The sequence below is a fragment of the Mytilus californianus genome, unplaced genomic scaffold, assembly GCF_021869535.1.
Source record: "Mytilus californianus isolate M0D057914Y unplaced genomic scaffold, xbMytCali1.0.p SCAF_3, whole genome shotgun sequence".
NCBI classification, from domain to species: domain Eukaryota; kingdom Metazoa; phylum Mollusca; class Bivalvia; order Mytilida; family Mytilidae; genus Mytilus; species Mytilus californianus.
Window position 1 is genome coordinate 97,762,256 of NW_026262679.1, and position 23,875 is coordinate 97,786,130.

Sequence of the window (23,875 nt, forward strand, 5' to 3'; positions counted from 1 at the left end):
TTTTATGCCCCCGCCATAGTGGAGGGGGCATTAAGTGTTACCATTGTCCGTCCCGTTCGTCTGTATGTAACTTGTGTTTAAGTGTATGGATGTCTCTCAAATTGTACCACATTTTACAAAAATAAAATTTCTTCAAATATTATTATTTTTGGAGGGGGTAAAAAAAAAATTGGGGGGGGGGGGGGGTCAATTTTTTTCCCTCAAGATTTAAGAAATTATCAATTTTCAAAAAAAAAAATTAGGGGTCACAATTTATTTTGCTTATTCTTTGCATATAGTCTGACAACAGATTTACGAAGTATTGCGCAACATCACAGTGTATTGCACAACAGCAAGAAATCTTCAATTGAATATAAATTCAAATCATATAACCAATTTCAAGTTCTTAGACTACATTTATTCTGTGTCAGAAACCTATAATGTGTCAAATATTTAATTACAATCAAAATTCAGACCTGTATCAAGCTTGAATATTGTGTCCATTTTTGGCCCAACTGTTCAGGGTTGGACCTCTGCAGTTGTATCCAGCTGCGCTCGGCAAAGCAGTTTATTGGAAGTTATTTTTTTATATACTAAAGTAAATGATAAATATTTTTGGTCTAAAATCTGTGGCCCACACATTGGTAGACACATTCTCCATTTATTTTATTGTTGTTTCACTTAATCTTTTAGTCTTATGTAATTTTATTGCTGTCCATAGCGTAACATGAACATAATCATATCTGAAAATATGACATATACTGGTAGGCATTTTTGTATACATGACTACTCTGAAACTAACAACTGTAGTTTCTTATATAATGGAAGTGGGGGTATGATTTTTGTCTAGCTTGCGACTTCTGTCACAGTAAGCAAGACATAGGGATAGTGATCCGGCAGCGAATGGACGCCTCACTAAACTCCGAAACCTACAAATTAACTAAAATTTAAAAAAACACACAAGACTAACAAAGGCTAGTATAGAGGTTCCTGACTTGGGACGGACCCAAACATGTGGTGGGGTTAAACATGGTTAAACAGATACCAGGATTAAAATTTTGCCAGACCTGCATTTTGTCTACAAAATACTCATCAGTGAAGCTCGAATCAAAAAAGTTAAGAAGACCATATAAAGTATGAAAATGAAGAGCATTGAGGACCCAAAATTCCTAAAGGTTTTGCCAAATACAGCTAAGTGATTCATACCTGGGGTAGAAAATCCTTAGTTTTTAGAAAATTTCAAAGTTTATAATAGGACAGTTTCTCAAAAAATAAAAGAAGAAAAAGAAAAGAGAAACAGCTAGAGGTCTGAATACCTTAATGATGATGATGATTCATAATTAAATACCAAGCTCTTACTGCCGTGTCCTGAATTTAGATATAAAATGAGAAAAATCCGTGAAATTCTAATGTTAGTTGAATTCGGATTTCAAACTACCTACCTCAAGTGGTTTGTCATTGTCATTTAATCAGTAATTTGTGTGATTGAAAGCGATATTGTTGTCAAATCGGATATACAAAATCGCACCATATTGCAAATATTTAGATGCTATAAAGTTGAACTATTAAAACAAAAACAAAATGAATTTGAAAAAAATTGAAAACAACTCATTATAAATTTAATGTGTCCAAAGCGCTTTTCTGGATTTGAATTCATAGGAATGCTCAAAGCCGAATATTTGAAAGCCAAGGATGTTTAAAAAACGAAACAATTGAAATCCATCTAAGGTCAACTTTACCAGAGGGAGTTGAAACCTTAATTTCTAAAGGACAATTTTAGAAAGGTTTGTTATAAATCATGTCAGTACCGAAGAAGTACTGACTACTGAGCTGGTGACACTGTTGGGGACTGATAGTCTACCAGCAGCAGTATCACCCCTTGCTGTAAAAAAATAAAAACAACACGTTATAAAATTCATGCGTCCAAAGCGCTTTTCTGGATTTACCCTCATCAGGAACTCTCAAAGCCAAGGATGTATAAAAACCGAAACAATTGAATAGCTATATACCCAAAAGGACCTAAAAAAATTAGCCAAATCCATTTATTTAGGTCAATTTTAACTTTGCCTGAAGGAGTTGAAACCTTAGTTTCTTTATAATTTCAAAATTTATAAACGCAAAACTTTAGAAAGGTTTGTTATAAATCATGTCAGTACTGAAGTACTGACTACTGAGCTGATGATACCCTCGGTGATTGATAGTCCACCAGCAGTGGTATCATTAACACACATTTCTGTAAATAAAATCTTTTCCGAAAATTTAAAATATACTGTCAATAAACACAATCTTCAAGTATTTACTGATGGACATTTTGTATCAAATCAATCTCTTCTTCAAGTCTAACTTTTCATTTTATGAATGCTATACAAAATACAAGCAGCAGAGACTTACAAAACCATACTAAAACGGTATGAAATAACGTAGTAATTATTAATGAAAATGATAATTTTAAAATATTAATCAAGTTTTTTTGTGAGATGCAAGAATTAAAAATCCTTGTGAACAGAAATATTGTTTTGTTAATTCTCTTTTCTTTCCGACATTTGATCACATGTTGCTTATAATTGCGTCTAAAAATTATCACGGGATAAACGTTCAGAAATAATCAGTTTATTCTGGGACATAATAATTATAGTGTTTTTTTCTCAGAATGCACAATAGCACGTTGTATTAACAGTTTATTTTTTTGTTGTTGTTATTATTTGTATTATGTCATAAGTATCATGTTGTACTTATATGACAATAAAGAATTATTATTAAATACTACATACGAAACGTGTACAGGGACCGTCTCAAAACATGAATTATATTATTACTTTATCATTATACTTGATATAATTAATAAACATTCACATTAAAACGCATATGTTCTGTCAAAAGGCAAATACGTTGGAATATATAAATGATTTTTTTACTGCAATATAGTCAAATTTTTTACTATCCAATCTACAACAAAAGTTTGATTTTTACATCGCGATGACCTTGAGGTCATTCTGATGTATTGCTATCGCCTAGATTTCCATTTATGTAAATTAGTTTTGGGTTTGTAACCGATCTATAAACATGATAAATATGCGCACATAAACGAGTGCAAAATAACATTCCTTGTCATTTGATATAAATACATCTCTTCAATGAATACTGATAAAAATATTTTTGTTTACAACATAAATTAAAAATGTGAAAATGTTTTGTAGTTAGATATATATATATAAGTAAAAAATCATTGATAATATCAATGCACACGTACCGAAAAATTGTGTTAAAGCATGCGGAAGAATATCTCAAAGAACGTTTTGCGACAGGACCGGTAACTCTGTAATTGTTTTTGCGGGAAAATATGAATGCCTACTCGTATCCAATCTTAGAAAAATCGAATTTTTACAGAAAAGTGTCCACCATGCACTTGCATTGCACTATTATTAGAACAGTAGAATAGAATAATATACAAACGGAAGCAAATCATATATATATGTAACTGTTATTTTAATATAATATATAACAACAAATCAGTGTATACTGATTTGTATCACTACAATATAATAGTTATTACGGTGAAGTTGAATTTCCTGTCATTTATTCATCATACTCGCACGCACTTGTCTAGAAAAAAATATATCTCTGTACATTAACCTCAGTTTCAGGTAAAGAGATATGTTGTTTTTTTTCTGAGACAAGTGCTTTTGACCATCCTCAAGAACTTGTGGTCATCCGATGTTCAGTACTTCAGTACTTTGATTGAAATATACAATCTCACATGGTAGCCTATACATAGAGGGACCGTATCAAAAATAAAGAAAACTATCTGTATAAATGATCGAAATTTTTGAGATGTTCCAAGAATCTTGTTTCCGGGGACATCTGAATGGCCCATAGAAGTTACCAAAACTCACCAATATATAGGCGTGAACCCCCTGAGGGGTTCTCGCAAACATAGCAATAATTTCTGAATTTACAGTTTTTAATCCTTAGTTGAATTCCCTGCTCATATAAGCATCAATATTGCCATACAAATGATCATTTGTATTCTATATTGATGGTGTATGTACTAGGTTGTTTATCTAAAATAATGATTGTTTAATCTGTTATTGCCCCCAGTGGGTCCACATGATTAGTATAATAAAATATTTGATTTGATTTAAATTAATACTTGTATTCTGGCAATCAAATGGTCTGATATTATATAGATTCTGTTAATCTGTTTCTCATAAACAAAAGATCATATCATCATTGCAGTCTTCTGAAACTTCTCAACACATTGGAGATATTTTGTTTTTACACTTACATTTTACCACCCAGATCCTTGAAACCATGGAAATGTTACAGTGTAGTTGTTAACTTGCTTTTATGGAATTGTTTAATGATTTTTTTCAACCATTTTTCCTACAGTTTTCAACCCAGAACCTTAAAACTTCATGAAAGGTTGCACATCTATTTTGCACTGGCTATTATGAAATTGTTCGAGGAATTTTTCCAGATTTGGAATTTGGTCTTTCTACATTTACATTTAATGTTACCATAAACTGTAAATTCAGAAATTATTGCGAGGTTTTTATTATTGCGACAAATGCAACAGAGTTGTAAAAGCAATAATTTAAACTTGCATTGTGAAATATTTCATATGAACTAAACAGGATTTTTCTCAAAAACGTAAAAATTAAAATTGCATTTAAGTCTAAAATGACAAAATCGCAATAATAAATGCACGCAATAATTTCTGAATTTACAGTACTGTAAATTCAGAAATTGAAGCGTGCATTTATAATTGCAAATTCTTGACCATTGGCAAAAATTCAGAAACTTATTAATGAGATTGAAAATTATTTTATGAAGGAAAACCACTACTGAAATCATGAATATGAGTTTTATTATTGCTAACCTGAAATAAAACTGTCACATATTTTGCATTATTAAGAACATCACTATAATTTCTGAATTTACACGTTCATTTTAGAGAAACATTCTGTGCAACCCTTGCAATTTGAGACTTAGATCCTATTTTAATGCCCCTCGCTACATGCCCCACCCTAGCGGAGGGGGCATTAAGTTTTACCCTTGTCCGTCTGTACGTACATTCGTCCGTCCGTCCGTACGTCCCAAAATTGGTTTCCGTTCTCTAACTTTAGTTTGCCTCAACCAAATGTTATGAAACTTATACACAATGCTTATTACCACAAAACACAGATCAAGTTTGAATTTTGTTGGCGTCACTTTTACCGTTCTAGAGTTATGCCCCTTTACAAATGGAAAAATTGCTAAATTTTTCGTTTCCTTTCTCCAACTTTAGTTTGCCTCAACCAAATGTTATGAAACTTATACACAATGCTTATTTCCACAAAACACAGATCAAGTTTGAATTTTTGTGGCGTCACTTCTACTGATCTAGAGTAATGCCCCTTTACAAATGGAAAAATTGCTGGATTTTTCGTTTCTGTTCTCTAACTTAAGTTTTCCTCGACCAAATGTAATGAAACGTATACACAATGCTTATTACCACGAAACACAGATCAAGTAAAAATTTGGGTAGTGTCACTTTTACTGTTCTTGAGTTATGTCCCTTTACAAATGGAAAAATTGCTAAATTTTTCGTTTCCGTTCTCCAACTTTAGTTTGCCTCAACCAAATGTTATGAAACTTATACACAATGCATATTACCACAAAACACAGATCAAGTTTGAATTTTTGTGGCGTCACTTCTACTGTTCTAGAGAAATGCCCCTTTACAAATGGAAAAATTGCTGGATTTTTCGTTTCTGTTCTCTAACTTAAGTTTTCCTCGACCAAATGTAATGAAACGTATACACAATGCTTATTACCACGAAACACAGATCAAGTAAAAATTTGGGTAGTGTCACTTTTACTGTTCTTGAGTTATGTCCCTTTATAACATTATATGCAAGCGGGGGCATCATCTGTGTCCCATGGACACATTCCCCATTTATCTTCATGATGACATGCATGTATGGCATGTGACACTCTAATTGACTTTTATCTGTAGGTATACGTTGTATTTTTTTCTCAGATTTTAATTAAGGGTGCGGACATCAATATCCTCTGGACTCGCTATATATAGTTATATGGTTTATATAGCTTTATTTCATCTTCTCTTATAAAAAACAAGTCTATTAAACTTTTACTGATCCTTTTATTTTTGTTTCAGAGGACTATGGTTTGATTCCACATATGGAAATCTGCTGAAATGTGACCCATTTGGAAACATTATGGTCTGTGTTCATGGTTTCAAGTTCATGAATAGGTAAGTGATTCATTTTTATTTTCAATTAGATATTCGATTGAACAAGTATATTCAAGAAAACACTGTTACAGAAAACGAATGGTATGAATTCACATGTTCAATATATAAATAAATGTTAGTCCTTTCGTTCGTCCAAATAATATTTTCATCAAACTTTTCTCAGCAACTCCTAATCAGAATGACTTCATTTGTTGTCAGCAGCTTGACAGTGATGAGTTTTTACAGGTGTGAGCTTTTCAGATCTGTAAGACAACTACCGGAACTTCTTGTTTTCTGATACTTTTGAACAAAAAGTGGTGGTATACTTAGCAAGACAATACTTGTATTTATGTTAGTTTGAAATGTTAAATTCAAGCCATTTTTAAGATGTTGACATATTGTAATTGTTGAAGCCAAGCGGAGCGGGCATTAAGTTTTACCCTTGTCCGTCTGTACGTCCCATAGTTGGTTTCCGTTCTCTAACTTAAGTTTGCCTCAACCAAATGTTTTGAAACTTATACACAATGCTTATTATCACAAAATACAGATCAAGTTTGAATTTTGGTGGTGTCACTTTAACCGTTCTAGAGTTATGCCCCTTTACAAATGGAAAAATTGCTGAATTTTTCGTTTCCATTTTATGAAACTTATACACAATACTTATTACTACAAAACTCAGATCAAGTACAAATTTTGGTAGCGTCACTTTTACTGTTCTTCAGTTATGTCCCTTTATAACTTAATATGATATGCAAGTGGGGGCATCATCTGTGTCCCATGGACACATTCCTCATTTATTTTAGTCATACTTGAAGATATTGATTTGATAATTGGTATATAGTTTTATCATGAAAGCTTCAGATCAAGTTCGAATTTTGTTCCGGTCTGATTATTTTGTGCAGAGTTATGGTCCTTGGACTTAGAAAATTCACTTTAATAATCAGCTTTCCACACTTTTTTTTGTCATGCTTGAAGATATTGACTTGATATTTGTTATAAAGTTTACACCATGACAAGTTATAGATCAAGTTAGCACTTTGTTCCAGTACAATGAATTTTTAACCGGTAGGGAACTATGTATTGCCATGCAATACTCTCAGAAAACTTGTTTAAAACATCTTTTATTTGCACAACTTGTTTAGGATCACCAGCTTGTATTAATAAGTTTATAAAAAAGTGGCAGAAGACAACAAAGAGACAATCAAGAATAATTCCAGGAGAAACCAGCGATATCCTGGCAAAAAAAAAAGAAAAAGAAAAAAAAAAGAAAGACAACAATCCACAAAGCACTACAAAGATCTGTATTAGTACAGTGTGATCATCTTTGACCTGTATATTGTATAAACAACAAGTTGTATTTTGGTGAAAAAAGGCATAAACAAAAGCTTATCTTCTCCATTCATAAATTCATAAAGCGTTTGATATGACATATTCTGTCATAACCCTGTAGGACTTCTATATAGATACATGTGGTATGAAACATAAACTGAGGCTGCTGTTGAAAATTATGATGAGAAAATTTCTCATAAAGGCACTTTTTCATAAAATTATGATTGGTGTGCTTTGTTTTGGAGGAAGTCATAACTTATCTTACACAATTTCAAGAGTAGAAGGTGCGAATAATTGTTCATTAGATGAGTTTAGCAAACGTTTGTTACGATGAAGCAGAAAGAAGCAATATGGCTATGTACTATAGAAGATCACAAAATCCATAGAAAGAGCTACTTGATATATCTATTTTAGTGTTTAACACCTGTCAGTCATATGGAATTCATTTATGAACTCTGAAAACTTCAGTTTGTTTTGTTTAGAAATTGCATATTTCATGAAAAGTCATTTGTTTATTTAAGAACAGCTCTTGGGTCATAGAAATAAAGCCGAAATAAATTAAAAATTTCACATAAATCTCTGCCAGTGTTTGAAGACTTTTACATATTTGCTTATGAATTTTTTTTTCTCAATTAGTTGAAATCATTCCTAGTAAATTAAATTCGACGGTAATGCTCTTCTGTTAGTGTTTTATGATATACAAATATAGTTAATTCAGTCACTTTTTTTCCAGTTTATTTCAACATGTCTAACTGTAGACCATTTATATATTTCACATCAATTTTACACAATGTGTTGGGGAAATAGAAATAGGATATTTTATTGCTTAAAATTCCATTTTCTCCATTTAATTCTAACGAGAAAAATGCTTTTTATTAATCAAAATAGTGATTTTTTACAAAAAAAGAAAACAATACATTATTAATTTCATGTGTCTGAAGCGCTTTTCTGGATTTACCTATATCAGGAATGCTCACAGCTAAATATTTGAAAGTCAAAGATGTATAAGAACCGAAACAGTTGAAGAGCTATACATGTATAACCAAAATGGACCTAAGAAAATAGCCAAATCCATCGAAGGTCAACTTTACAAATGAGTATTTCTGTGTAAAGAATAGCCAATATTATTGCTATGAATAAAAAAGGACTTTGGGTATTAGTCTATTTGAATAAGAACATGGCTTTTTTTCCAAATAGAAAGAAGAACATCATAATATAATTTGCATTATAATGGATGAAGCCAATGATCAAGCAGAATCCACTGCAGCAATATATGATAGAAATAAAGTATGGTCAAGCAGGAACCTGAAAATAAGGATATTTTATATGGAGCTTGTTGATTGATTGATTGTTGGTGTTTAAGGCCACTTTCAACTCTCTTGGCTATATCATGAGGACAGTTTTATTGGTGGAGGGAGTTGGAGTGCCTGGAAAGGACCATGACCTTCCATAGGAAAATTGGCAATACTAGTCAAGATTGCAGTCAAACATACCTTGTATGAGTAGTTCAAATTCACAACCTTAATGTGACTGGCTTAAGTGATCACTGTAGATGATCTACTTTGACAACACGTCACAAAAGCCCCTTAGAACTTGTTATAATGTCATTTCAAATGTTTAGTGAGAGATGGAATAAGATTTATTCTAGTAAATGGTCCTTCTTGACTGGACTGAATAACATGTACCTATCAGAATATTTGAAGGATCTTATATTGAAAACGTCTTGAATATTGTTCATGTGCCTTCAACCCCTCTGGGTATAAATGTGGATTTCTACAATAAATAGATTTATAGGCAATGTGTTCTTGATTCTCAAGTTTTTTTGTTTTGCCACAAAACCTTGACACTCAGGAATACATTTGTACAAATTTAATGACTGCATGTAATGACATCACATGTTCTAAGTTATATAATGTGTTTGCTTTGTCATTGTATGTTTTTTTTTTCTTTATTAGCACCTGCATCTAATTAGTTTGGTACAGTCCTTCTTTTTAAAGTGCTCAGTCATTATACCTGAAAAAGAAATGTTATTTTAATGATTGATAATTAGTCAGAATTGCTTTTATAGATATTTAATTTTTATCCTTTGCATAATGGTGACAGGCTGAAGTATTTTCGATGATGGATTTATCATTTATTTCACATCAAACAAATGGTCAAAGCTTAACACCTGTGTCCACTGACCATGCAGTAACCTTGACCATTCAAATCAAGGTGTGCTACAATCTTCTTTTGTTCAATTAGCAAAAACTTCAAAATAAATGTAGAAAATAAATGATATATTTGATGGTGATAACAGTGTCCTTCCTGTTGGCTGTATAAAAGGTCTAGTTTTGACTATTGATTTGCCGTGTGAAAGAAGTCTTTTGTCCATTTGTTTATCTCCAATACTTACAGTGGAACTTTTTAATACTACCTCTATCACGCCCTATTAATGGCTATCACTAAAGCAGATATATTAGGATCTGTGTTATAGATTGCCATTTAATACAATTGTTTATGCTATCGTGTACAGCAGATTTTTGTCTGCGGTTCAAAGTGTCATTGAAATACAATGGATTTTGCAATGTGTCCTACAGATTTTAATCTGTGTTACCTATTCCATCTGCTATACACATAGCTGGTAATAGGGTGTGTCTATCTATTTACGCAACCAGGATGTGAGACAGGTGTAAAATGTCTTTGAATTCGCAGTTTTCACTGGTAAATTCTATGATTTTCAATGACTTTGCATATGCCTCCAGCTTCCCAAGGAACTAGCGCTCTGCAGTTAAAGTCTAAAGTTTGACATGAATAACACAACCAAATCAAGTCTCAGAAAAAAAAGAATTATCCCTTTTATTTGTTTGGAAGTAGAAAATGTACATATATTATATAATAATATGGTATGATTGCCAATGAGACAAATAGCCACACTAAAGTTGTGGATGTAAGCAATTATAGGTCGCTGTACGACCTTCAACAATGAGAAAACTCAGACATGAAAAATGTGAAATGATTGATACAAGAAAACTATCTGTCTAATTTATAACAATTCAATTTACGGAAAATTGAATATGACAGACCTGAACCAAGGACAACCACTAAATTTCAGGCTCCTGACTTGGGACAGAAACATAAAGAATTTGGCAATATTAAGCATGTTTGTAAGTTTTCAGCCCTCCCCTATATGCAGTTCTTTGCTGTTTTTACTATTTCCTATCAAGAACCAACATATTTTTATGCAGTTTTAACTTGAGAAGATTTTTTATTTGTTTAAATAATGCTTCTATATTTTAATACATTTCTGAAACCATCTGTTTGTTTGGTTTAAAGTTTTTCTATTTCTTTGTGGCTATTCATCTGTTGTTATAAACTATAAATGTGCAGTGCAGTATTTTCCCTTGGACTGTTTGTCTCAATAGTACTGCTTCCATCTGCGATGAAAAACAATTTTGGGCTGAAAGATGTACACTTTATACTGAATATACTGTAGACTTGGATATTTTCCAGGGATTTTGTTTTTTTAATATGAATGCATGAATTTTTCATCTGAGGGATTAAATTCATGCATACAATGCTAACTGAGCCCTTCACATCAATATCGGTGATTTGTGCAACAACTATTGACCAATCTCAAGTTGTTTTTTTATGAATGAATTTCACAGGTTGACGTTATTGAGTAATTTTGGTAAGGTTTATCAAGCTATAAAACCAGGTTTAACCCACCATTTTCTTTAAAAAATGCCTGTATCAAATTAAGGATTATGACAGTTGTTTTTCAGTCTTTCCGTTGGTTGATAAAGTCTTATGTTGGATTTTATCAGTTTTTATGGACCTCCCCTATTTAGTTTACCTTGGAGCTCGACATTTTTGTTATTACTTTTGGTTCTCACTGTGACGTATTAGAATAAGAATTGTGACATAGGAAATGTACAGGAAAATGCACGTATTTGAAAGTTGACCATTCAAGTAAGCATATATATGTGACCAGCCATGAGATTTTCAGGCTTATGGAGGTACCAGGGTCAAAATGAGTTTTTTGCATTTTTAAGAAGTATACATAGATTCAAAACACCCAGACTAGTTATTTTGCTAGATTCTGCAAAATAACAGAAATAAGGGTTATTTTTATTACTTTTGATTTTATTAGATTTTTCATTTTTTTTTTAATTTACACATGTATGTTCATCTAATATAGTTTTGAAACTTGTCATATTATTTTGTTTTTTTTTTGTTTTTTTTGGAAAAGGGGAAAGGGGGGGGGGGGGGGGGGGGGTTCCTAGTCTTTTTAATTAATCAAAATGTAATTGTAGCTTTAATAAGTAAATAATTAAAGAATATGTATTTATATATCAACCGTTAGGTTGCCATAGCAACAATTTAATGGAATCTGCAATTTAAATAATAATGACTTAAACATTTTCTTTCTCTTAAGGAAAACAACATCAATGCTACGAAAATGAATACCAAGATATATAATAAACCATCAAGGAGCTGTGTATTATTTGATATGCTTTTTAATGTTCATCTATTATCTTATTGTGAATACATTTTATACATGTATCCTGACAAAGTGATTAAATCAAAGATCTGTTAATGCAGAGTAAGATTAGAAACAGTCAAACAGCATGATCAATAATATTAATGCATGTAGGTGAAAGGGGTGTAAGAAAACTTCAACAACACATACATCTTGTTTATGTATTTCTAAGACCGGCATAGGTAAAACAAAACCTAGTAACAAACATGGGATGAGATACTATTGGGGTCCTAATAGGCAGGCATATCTTGCTTGATTTACATGTACAGGTATATGTCCATACATAAGTTCATATTTTCCTTTACTTTGTGAAACAATGAGATTTACTGCAAAAACTTAATGTTCATACTGCAATCTGTATAGGGAATAAATTAGAGAAAAATATTAACACTGCACTTTGAATTTATGCCTATTATGCCGGTTACGTAACGACTTTACATCAACGTTTTCTCATTATTATGTTTACCGCCATAAGTCTGGAAATGTCATGGCAGGTCACATATTTGCAGGCATTCTACATTATCACAAAATAAAAAAAGTGAATATTTCATTGTCTATGGTTATTTGTTGTAATGTTGTTAAAAAAAATTAGCACTTTTGAGAAAGTCCCCATTTACAGTATATTTTTTTCTAAAATCTGTTTTCACTTTATAATCTATTGTTTGATTAAAGGTGGATGCTCCTAATTCCATATAATTTAAAAAGTAAATTGGAGGCTGTCAATCATAAATGCCAGAATCAATGAGTACTTCACAGTATGCCCAGTATTAATTTTGGCAAATTATTTTCAGGGAGTTGTTTATTAATCAATATAAACACTTTAACATGATAAAAATTGTATTCATATGTTGTGATGAATGCTAGGATGCTGCGTACTATCTTTAATGTAATGAAATATGGCTTGAATAAAAGATATGATAGATCTTGCTATATGTAAGTGAAAGTTGTTGAACACTCACTAAAAAGTGCAATGTAAATGAGAATAATACCACTGTAAATAAATAAAAGGAGATGTGAGGTATACTGCTATGTCAATTGAACAGCAACTGAAGGTAAAAAAAAAAAAGAAAATATTTAGATGTAAACAATTGAGAGGTTACAATAGATCAAGTCTAAAATGATAAGTTTCAAAGATCTACTATGCCATTTTTAAAAATTTTCCTAAAACATTAAAAAATATCAAAAGACAACAGCCTAAGATAGGCACATGAACATGTGGCTTGGTTAAACTTTTTTCTCAGATCTCATCCATCCTTGTATATTTAATACAGTACTGTTGAATTTCATCATACACCATCTGGATATACAAAGACAATCAAGAGTACCCTTGAACTTCACATCATTTTCCCCTATATGAAATATCATGATATATATCAGCGTATTCATTGTACAACTGACACAGTTTTCTTCTATTACATAATATATTTTTAAGAAGGCCACATGAACTTCTAATACATTATTGTAATAGCAAAATGATATGAACTTAGGAAAGATGTGTGGTTAATGTGAAGGAGACAGCAACCCAATGACATAGAAAAGTCAAATGCATCTTGATGTTAATATACAGTCTGTAATGGTATACAAATGATGTCGATACAGTATTCTTGCACAAAATCACCCTGATCATAGCATATTTGTGGATTAATTTAACAGAGACTACACAAGATCTGTAATTAACACCAAACTTTCTATTTTTACTATTAAAAACATTAGAACAAAAGAAAAACACTGCCAAGGTTCCTGACTTGTGACCATCCGGCATCAGGTCAAATGTCAGAGACAACAGCCCAACAGTGTGCTACTAGGGGGTGTTTAACGACCTTGACTACCAATGAGGGTCATATGTCAACTGATCATTTTATGTTTTGCAGACTCTTTTTGTCTAAAGGCATAATTTTTTAACTATATTTAGATGACCTACCAGATCTTTGTTCTGAAGGGTATATCTTTTTGATCAAAGTAGGTTTACTGATCTTATAAGAATATTTGAGGTACTGGCTAGATTACTTATTACAGCTTGTTCTCTGTCAGTTTTTCTTATTCAGTTTTCTTATGAGGTTTGTACTGTATTCCTTTCATCATACTTTTACTTATTTCATTTAATAAACTGCTTGTATAAATTTATAATGCATTGTTCCTTGAAAATATCAAGCTATTATTTGCCGACTCCAATTTTTGTTTTCATGGAGAAATTTGTGGTTTTTAATTTTTGGTTCAACCTTTGTGTATAACAAAAGTTGTTGTACCTTTGAACAAGGTCATTCATGATAATGGCTCACAGCACATTAACCTACCTTTTGATACAAGTATGACCTTTGTCATACTTGCAGTTCCTGACAATTCTTTGTATGAAAGGTAGTTGACCAGCTTATAGAAGTGATAATCCAGGCTTTACCATTCTTATTTTGGAGCTGTATAGAAACATATATTATTATTTGTCATTGTGCAGGATTATGAATGTATGTGAATAAAGGTACAATCATGTGTTAGAAGACAAAGGTTTATTTGCAAATATACAATAAATTATGTCATTTATACCAATGAAAATGCTCCCCAAAAATTATTTTAATAGCTATGATCTGCTGGTAAATACAAAAGTTGAAATACATGTATAAGATTGTACATTTGTGTAATAGTGAAATACTTTGAATTAGTCCTTTGAATTCCACTTAATTCTCTGATTAAACAATAAATATTTTTCAGTTTCTCTTTTCTCTTACTCAATTCTTTTATTCATTTTATTTCATGTACTGTCAAAATGTACCAGAGTCTGGTTTGTGACATTAAACATAAAAATAAAAATTGTCTGAGGAATTTTCAGTCTTATACCCTGGTGCTTGCGTAACAATGATTTAAACCAAAATAATTCATCAGAATAAATAAATTAATAGATGCTGTCATTTCTAGGTTGGTCCCGTTTTTTTATTCTTTCTAATTGTAGCAAATTGTACAGTGAAGGAAAGATTTCTAAATATTTTTATTCTTGGGATATTGGATTATTTTAGATGAGTGCAACTGCATTGTGGTCCATGAAAATCTCCAGAAAATTGTTATAACTACAATAATAGAGAAAGATACTATGTGTTACAACTTAAATAGTAATATATGGTCCAGATTATTGAGATTAAGGCCCTTATCTCTATATACCAGGTACGTGTGTAATAGTATCTGAAGGTCATCACCTCTGGGATTGACTTGCGGTTTTCTGTAACAAATACTCATTCATATTAAATCTTTTTATTTTTCGATAATCAGCTATAAATTTCAAGAAAAATACAGGTTTTCAAAAGTTTTTCTTTCCATTTTTTTGTTGATATAATATATTGTACAGCTCAGTTGGGGTAGTATTGTAGGGTGTCATATCTTTCAAGCTTTAGCCGCGAGCTGTTTGACATTATCACCTTACAACACAATGTTGTCTAACTATACTGTATGGTTCAATGGAGACATTTAAAAAATAGAAAGAAGATCAGGGGAAATAGATGAAAATTAAGTAGCTTTTGGTGATGACAGATATTATCAGGGCTCACTTAACAAATACGAGATGCTATTCAAATGGGTATTGATATCTGAAGGTTGAACTGAAATAATTATATAGAAAAAAATGACAAAAAGTACTTCTAAAATTTAAATGAATTTAGCTTCTAGCTGTAATCTGGTACAATAACTAATGTTAGGTGGCTGAACTGTTCACCCTAATTGAACTTGGAAACTTTTAAATGTTTTTATTAAAAGTTTAAATGTTAATTCTAGAAGTTTTGGTTAATAAGAGACCAAAAGAAAAGATCTTGAACCTTTCAGGCATGTGAGAATTACATTTGTTTAATAAGAATTAAAAAGAAAGAGGAAATTGTCATTTTAATAATCCTTAGAAAAAATATTTTCGAAATTAAAAAGTTTTAAAATGTCCTTTAAGTGAACATGTGGCTTCAAAATTGAATTTAAATATTTTAATTTTGAAATACGGCAGTCCAGGTGTTTCACTTCGTAGTAAAATTAAGATTAAAATGTTGAAAAGCAACAAGGTTTATTTTTGAAAAAAACATGTATATGTTATGATAAACTTGTTAGATTTGTTTAAGTGCTTATCCCAATATAAAACCACAGTTAAAAAGGCATCCAGAAAAAAGAAAAAATTGAAAAAGGCTTTTTGTGTGGTCTCTTAAATTAAATGATTATTATTTTTTTTTTAAATATATGGGCTCTATATATAATCCATTCACTAATCTTTTAAGTTTCTTAATTTCTCAAGTTTCTAAAAGTTTTTAGGAGCATGTTACCACTGACAGTTTTAATTGTCTGCTTTTGCAAGTTCAAAGTTAATGAGTAAAGTTCCTTCAGTGTCAAGGATTCAAATAAGGTTTAACTTATTGGAGTCCCTGACCTTGGTTCTGTTCATTTAACAAGTCCAGCAGCAGAGGATTTATGACTAGACTGTGGGTACAGCTGTTATGATTCCATTATCAATTACATTAAACAAATATATTGATTATTGATTTTATTTTATTACTGCATTGTGGTCCATGAAAATCTCCAGAAAATTGTTATAATTACAATAATAGAGAAAGATACTATGTGTTACAACTTAAATAGTAATATATGGTCCAGATTAAGGCCCTTATCTCTATATACCAGGTACGTGTGTAATAGTATCTGAAGGTCATCACCTCTGGGATTGACTTGCGGTTTTCTGTAACAAATACTCATTCATATTAAATCTTTTTATTTTTCGATAATCAGCTATAAATTTCAAGAAAAATACAGATCAAATTCAAATTTTAGTGGCGTCACTTTAACTGTTCTAGAGTTATGCCCCTTTACAAATGGGAAAATTGCTGAATTTTTCATTTTTGTTCTCTAACTTTAGTTTACCTCAACCAAATGTTATGAAACTTATACACAATGCTTATTACCACAAAATACAGATCAAGTTTGAATTTTGGTGGTGTCACTTTTATTGTTCTTCAGTTATGTCCCTTTATAACTTTATATGATATGCAAGCAGGGGCATCATCTGTGTCCCATGGACACATTCCACATTTATTTCTTATACTGTATATAATAACACTTTGGTACATATGCTGTTCAGCAACATTCAGGAATCTATGACCTATATTTTTGTCTTGGTTTTTTTATGGTTTTATAAACATGTCAAGAGAACTAGAAGTCAATTAACCAAATTTTTTTTTATGTATGAAGAAATGTTTATAAATTGAATAACAAAAAATAGTTTTCTTTTCATTAAAAAACGGAAATCTTCAAAAAAGTGTATATTTTTTTGGCTTTATGAGTTTTAAAAAAGTTTGACATTTTGTGTATTTTTTGTGGAAAACAGAAAGAATAGGTAAAGGAAAGATTGACGTAAACATTACTACTTTCGTTAGTGAGGATCATTAAATCTCCATTCCATCACTTATGTTTACTCTGCCATGATGGCTCAATGAAGTAAATTGAAAGTAACAGGCCTTTGATTGGAAAACCATATATTACAGACATCATTCATTATAACTCATCACTATTGGATAAGTTGGGGGAAAATTGTCTGATATTGTATCAGATCATATTGTTTGTTTTTGTTTGCTTAAACTTGTTACACCTGTGAATTCAGGTGGTTCTTGCAGGCATTGAGACAGGAGAAGTCATTATAATAAGCATAATCATTTTCAGTGAGTGGAAGGGTCTGCATTATTTTAACTGGAAAAAATTGCCTTGGATTTATTTTTATAACTTTACAAAATGGTTAATGCGTTCCATTTATTTAAAAAAAAATCTTGATGAAAGAGTTACAGTTTATTCAACCAATTTTTGAAAGATGTTTCCAAACTTATTTATGTAATCCAGAACTTTTTACTGGGGTTAAATTTTTTTCAACAAATTATTTTATATTTCTATGCAAATAGTTTTCAATAAACAGCTTATTTCTGATGCAAAAAGTCTTAAATAATGGCAAGGATTTGTATCTTACTATACACATGATACAAATCCTTGATAATGGTAATAATAAAAGTTAAGTAATTCTTGTATTGAGGACAAATGTTCAATGAGAAAAGATTGTGAAATTATTATCAAAGTTTGCAATAGAGAACTATAAGTTAATTACCCATTTTCTTTTTATATATGAAGAAATTTTTAAGAATTGAATAACACAAAAATGTAATATAAAAGACATTATTTTTTGACAGTCTTGAGTTAAAAATGAGTCAAATGGTTAATGAGCAAAGAAGAAAGGAAGAGGGTATGATATATATATAGATTCTACCACTGTATTGTGTGTGATACGATATTTATCCATTCAAAACAGTTAAATTTTCAAATCTTAAACGCAAAGCTCGCTGAGCGTTTTAAATATTTAAAAAATTTAACTGTCGAGATTGGATAAGTATCGTATTGCACAAGATTTGGTGGTGGAATCTGTTTCTCTGATGATTTTTAAACGATATGCAGACAAACTCAAGCCTTCTTTTTGAATGATCTGCAAAAAGATGTGTTCTTTCTATGTGAAGTCATCAGGCATGGTCGCCTCATGACGTCATAATAGGAAATTCAGAGGAAAGCAAGAAAATTTGACGTCATAATCAAATTTTGACCAATGAAGATCTGAGATCAAACAATCATACGTTGTTTAAATAAAAATAATCAACAGGTCAGGAAAAGGATAAATCGTGTAAGAATTAGAGAAATGTATATACATATATGTACCGTAATCTTTCTTTTAAAACTTAAGAAATCACTCATTTATATTTTCAGAAATGTATGCAGGTTGCTTGTTATTGTCATTTTCTTTCAGTATAGCTATTTTATATGCAATAATCCAATGTCATGCTTATATGAAAATTTAAAATGATAAAAAAACACATTTTTGAAAAATATTCTCACACTGTCTTTTAAGGATTGAAAAGTCAATATAAATGAATCCTATTTTTGATAACCACTGCATACTCTACCTAAGAAATTTCATAAGATCTTATAAATTCTATAAAATTTTAAAACACCCACATTGCATTGTGATATTTCAGATATGTTTCTTAGTGGAAATTTATTTGTCCTTATTTAAATATATCAACATATTCATTGGCATCCCTTGGAGGCCAAAATTTAAATACATGTAACGGTATCTCACTGATAAAATGCAAGGTAACAAACCTAAAATAAAGAGGTAATGTTTATATAAGATTTGCATATTAAATGACCTCTGTGGCATTGAAATACCCGGATTTTTTGACAGGTGCAGGACTGTACTTAAAGGATACAGTTACCTTGTAAAACTATTTGAAAACAGTTTGACATGTGCATGAGACTTTTTGGTGACAACATTATGTATTCTATTACCCTTGAAAGTAAACATAATCTAAAAGTTAAGATCCCTTCACATCCTGATGCTGATTTAATCTTAATGACTTAAAAAATATTATATTACCTCCAGAGAGTTTAATAAAAATTTAATGTTATCTGTAATGAAAATTGTTTGAAGAGGTTTATATAGAAATTGCATAAGGGGTTTTGAAATTAGAAATTGTAATTGCTAGTTATATTGTATTACAGTTTACTTTGAAAATGGCATGAGAAAAAGTGTCATTTTATAAAACTTCATAATGTAAGAAATGGGATGGTATCTTGAGGATTTGAGTTAAAAGTTCTTTAGATAGTTTTCAATATGATACAAAGCCCCATTTGAGGCGGGATTTTAGCTCACATTGTACATTTAGTTCATCATGGTCTGTTAAATTACCACTAAATGTATTTTTTTAAAATGTGTTCTAAAATCACAGGACAATTTGATACCAGTCAGCAAAGATAGTTTATAATGGTAAAACCGACAAAAATTGGATTGAAAAATACTGTGAAAAACAATCACAAAAAACAACAACTTTAAAAAAATGAACTCTTCATTAGTCAGTTTGGTTCATGAACCCGACCAATTTCAAATGGTTTCTTTAACTAGAACCTTAAAAAGAATCATAAAACAAAGTTGTAAAAAATTTCATATTCAAACTTGAACTGCTTGTGATGTCCTATCACTAAATCCTTTAACAGTATGTGTACCGATGGATATTTAATCCTGGAGAACTTGGTTTATTTATTAGCTGAATTTGGTCTTTGAACTAGCTTTCAGTAAAGTAGAGTACACTTAGTTCACTTCTTTATGTCTTTTGTCTTTTTTATAATTTGTTTTTGTGCTTAGAACCAATCTTAGTTTGTTCTTATGTTGTGTATTTTAACCACTCTCCTAGGTAAGAGGAAGGGTTGAGTGCTCACAAACATGTATAAATATTATTTACATGTCTGTTCGGGAACCTGTAATTCAGTGGTTGCGGTTAATTGTTATTCGCAATATTTGTTTTTCTTTCATTGTTATAGCATAAATCAGGCTGTTGGTTTTCATTCAAGGGTCTTTCATAGCTTACTATAGGGTATGAGTTTTTCTAATTATTGAAAGCTGTACAGTAACCTGAAATCATTGTGCTTTGATTATTTGGTCATTTCGGTTAGTTTTCTCATTCAGGCTATCATACCACTTCTACTTATTTATATTATGAATAGCTATGATAGTTTCAATAGGTAATTCTTGACATTATCCATGGATTCACGGCGACTAATGCCTGATCCTTGGAACCTCTGGTAACAGTATTATTTTTATAGAGGGGTATATATATTGGCTAAGATGTGAAAACTAAAGCCTCATTATAGTGTCTTTTCAGACATTTCACAATGGGGAAAATAGAACTTCATGGAATCACAGAGGAAGAATAATATACTACAGTGCCACATCAAGTTCCTTCATATTTCATGGAAGTAAGATTCTCTGTACTTCATCAAATTTAGGTCATATCATAGCTCAGACCTATGGGCTCCATATAATCTGATATGATCTTTTAACCCTTCTTCTGCATCTTAAAATTACAATTTAAATATTTGTCAACTGAAGTGTTTTGTTTGCTTTAGCAGTAATGACCCTAGTTTACTGTGTTTGTCCTATTTATAAATAGTAAGAATTAGGCTAATAACCCTGATCGTCCTTATTTAGATTATAAAAAGTACAGTTATACACACTTTAGAAAGCTTATTATGGGTGGGTCTGTTTATTTATAGTGATTGATATTATACACTTTATGAATACACAATGACATGTCCAACCTCCTAGCTAGCCCCAAAAGAGGGGCACAGCTCCTCTCTGCCTTTATAGTCCCACCCTACATGCCCTATGCAATTTTGTTTTGAATAGGAAAATAGATGTTTCATTGTAAAAAAAATAAATCAGTTTAACTGCTGGAATAACATTTTTACGGTGCCAAATACTATATTTTTTAATTTTTATGCCCCACCTACGATAGTAGTAGGGGCAATATGTTTTCTGGTCTGTGCGTCTGTTTGTTTGTCCGTCCGTCCGTCCGTCTGTTCCGCTTCAGGTTAAAGTTTTTGATCAAGGTAGATTTTGATGAAGTTGAAGTTCAATCAACTTGAAACTTAGTACACATGTTCCCTATGATATGATCTTTCTAATTTTAATGCCAAATTAGAGTTTTGACCCCAATTTCACGGTCAACTGAACATAGAAAATGATAGTGCGAGTGGGGCATCCGTGTACTATGGACACATTCTTGTTTATATAATTATGATCAAGTTGTCCCTTTTCAGACAAGAAACAGCTCTAATGTGCCCTTCATCCACAAACTGTGCCCCTCTACCCTTAAATCCTGTCTAGAACACTTCCTCGGCTGATATCAATTTTGTTTTTTGTTCACTGATGCTTGTTAGTCATATGTTCTGTGACAACAGCTGTTCTATTTTCATGTTACAGTTTTTCTTCATAATATCCATGAAATATTTGCCATTTGACTTACAGGAGTATTGTAGTCAAAACATTGTATTGTATTTTTATAAATGTTTGTAGTCTCTTTGTTCACAGTACAGAACGTTTTTGTTTGGTTAATGAGAAATAAAGTCAAAACAAGTAGAACCCTAGTCATAAGCTTTGCTCAATTAGTTAGTGAAGGGTTCAGATGTATTCATATTTACATTTTAGACCTTAGTTCTCTGTTATCTGGAAGTATTCTGCAGATATATGCACTGTCTAGATGTCTTAATTTTTCTGGAATGTAGTAATTGAAATTATAATTGTTTTTCATGTTGAAACAGTATTTAACAGGCCAAAAATGACATAATTTTAGAGGAAAGTAATATCAGTCATCTGGTGGAAACATCTTGCTTCAGTGTTATTGCTACTAATGAACACATGCATACTATAGTTTGTTTATATGTTTACAAAAGCATAGAGCCCTATTACCTACAAACTATCATTTAAACATTGATTTTTAAATATTTTTTCCAGATGTACATTCCTCCATGGGAAAATTTAAAAGAAGAATTTATAGATTGAAGTTTTTGTATATTAGTATTGTTTCTTGCATTCCTTAAGTGACTGGAGGATGATCAGAGTATAAAAAGTTTAAAAATAAATGATCTGTTTGAAAATTTCTTGAAATCATACCATTGGCAAGGTGAAGTTTGTGAGTTACTCAGATGTGTCAGTTTTGCCCTCTTCAACAATAAAACTTTAATAATGTCATTGAATGGCTTGATTGTGCAGAAAATGGTTTTAATTTCCATTAGCTAAATTTAATATTGGAATGAGTATGAGGAGATAACTCTTAATTGAAGCCATTTCAATAAGTTAAGGTTTCCTCTTCATTGACGAAAGTGTTGGTAATCCTTTTTTTTTTAAAGTATTTCAGGCATTATTGCCAAATATAAGCTCGTGAGCGTGACTTGAGTGTGGGAGGTTGTAGGTTTGATCCCAGGCTGGATAAAATCAAAAATTGAAAATTAGTATTTGCTGTTTCTTTGCTAAGCATGTTACATTTAGCATTATAAGCAAAGACTGGTAGACATTGTGTCAGAATAATGTGTCCAGATAGAGTGACATGTCTTCTTGTTGAATGTTAGTGTACCTTGTAACTAGTACATTAAAAATCTGGCTCAGCATATCATATCACATGAACTGTTGTTCTCTTCCTGAATCTGGATCTGATTTTGCCACTGGACATAACGGTCTTTTATGCATCCCTCATCATAATCTTTAAAAGCTAATAAAACATAAATAAAGATATCGCTCAGTATCCTCAATATTCATCTATTTATTTATTGTATATGAATTAAAATTTTTGTTTAATGATTATTAATATCTGTTGTCTAAATGTTATTTTTGTAATTTCATACAAACAGTAGATGCTGTAAGGAAATAATAATGAAGAGTTTTTCATAATTCATTTATATTTTCTAGATATTTGCAGATGAAAAGCTACTTAATACTTTTGATTGACTCAAGCACAAAGGTTATAGATTTTGAGTATTTTTGTTGTATAATATTAAATGATATAATGAGAATGATGTTGAAATGCTGTTTTAATAATTAATATAAAAAACAGATACTACAAACACACTCATCTGGCAAAACTTCAAAAGATTGTACGTAGGTACTACTCCTTTGTAATATTTTATTTTCTTACACAATATATTTAGTTTTAGACCATCATTCTGAATATGCATGAAATATTTGTCTCTTAGTTATACTTTCTATCAAAATTTTTGATGAAGTAAAAACTGAAAGATGTGTCTGGTACCCTTAAGCTTGTTGAAAGGACTATCCTAACCTAAAAACATTTAAAAAAAATAAACAACAAAAACTACTAAACACTCAAGAAATCTGAACTACATCCTGGCAAAAAAAAAGTTCCTTTCATTACCCTAGGACCAATATGTTTATCTACTTAACTAGTTATTGCCCCTGAGAAGAAAGTTGCAGAATGCGA

At 31.1% G+C, this 23,875-nt stretch overlaps 1 protein-coding gene across 2 annotated transcripts in view; it reads left to right on the forward strand.

Moving 5' to 3' along the window:
• The window catches only part of LOC127733300 (cytosolic purine 5'-nucleotidase-like), a 108,839-nt gene that overhangs the window by 35,707 nt on the left and 49,257 nt on the right, over positions 1-23,875 (forward strand). For both annotated transcript variants that reach the window (XR_007997069.1, XM_052242662.1), the window contains exon 5: positions 6,140-6,235. Coding sequence is in view for 1 of the 2 variants with exons in the window: in XM_052242662.1 (XP_052098622.1) it covers positions 6,140-6,235 (96 nt within the window). In the remaining variant the exon portion in view is untranslated. The remainder of the gene's footprint in view (positions 1-6,139; positions 6,236-23,875) is intronic.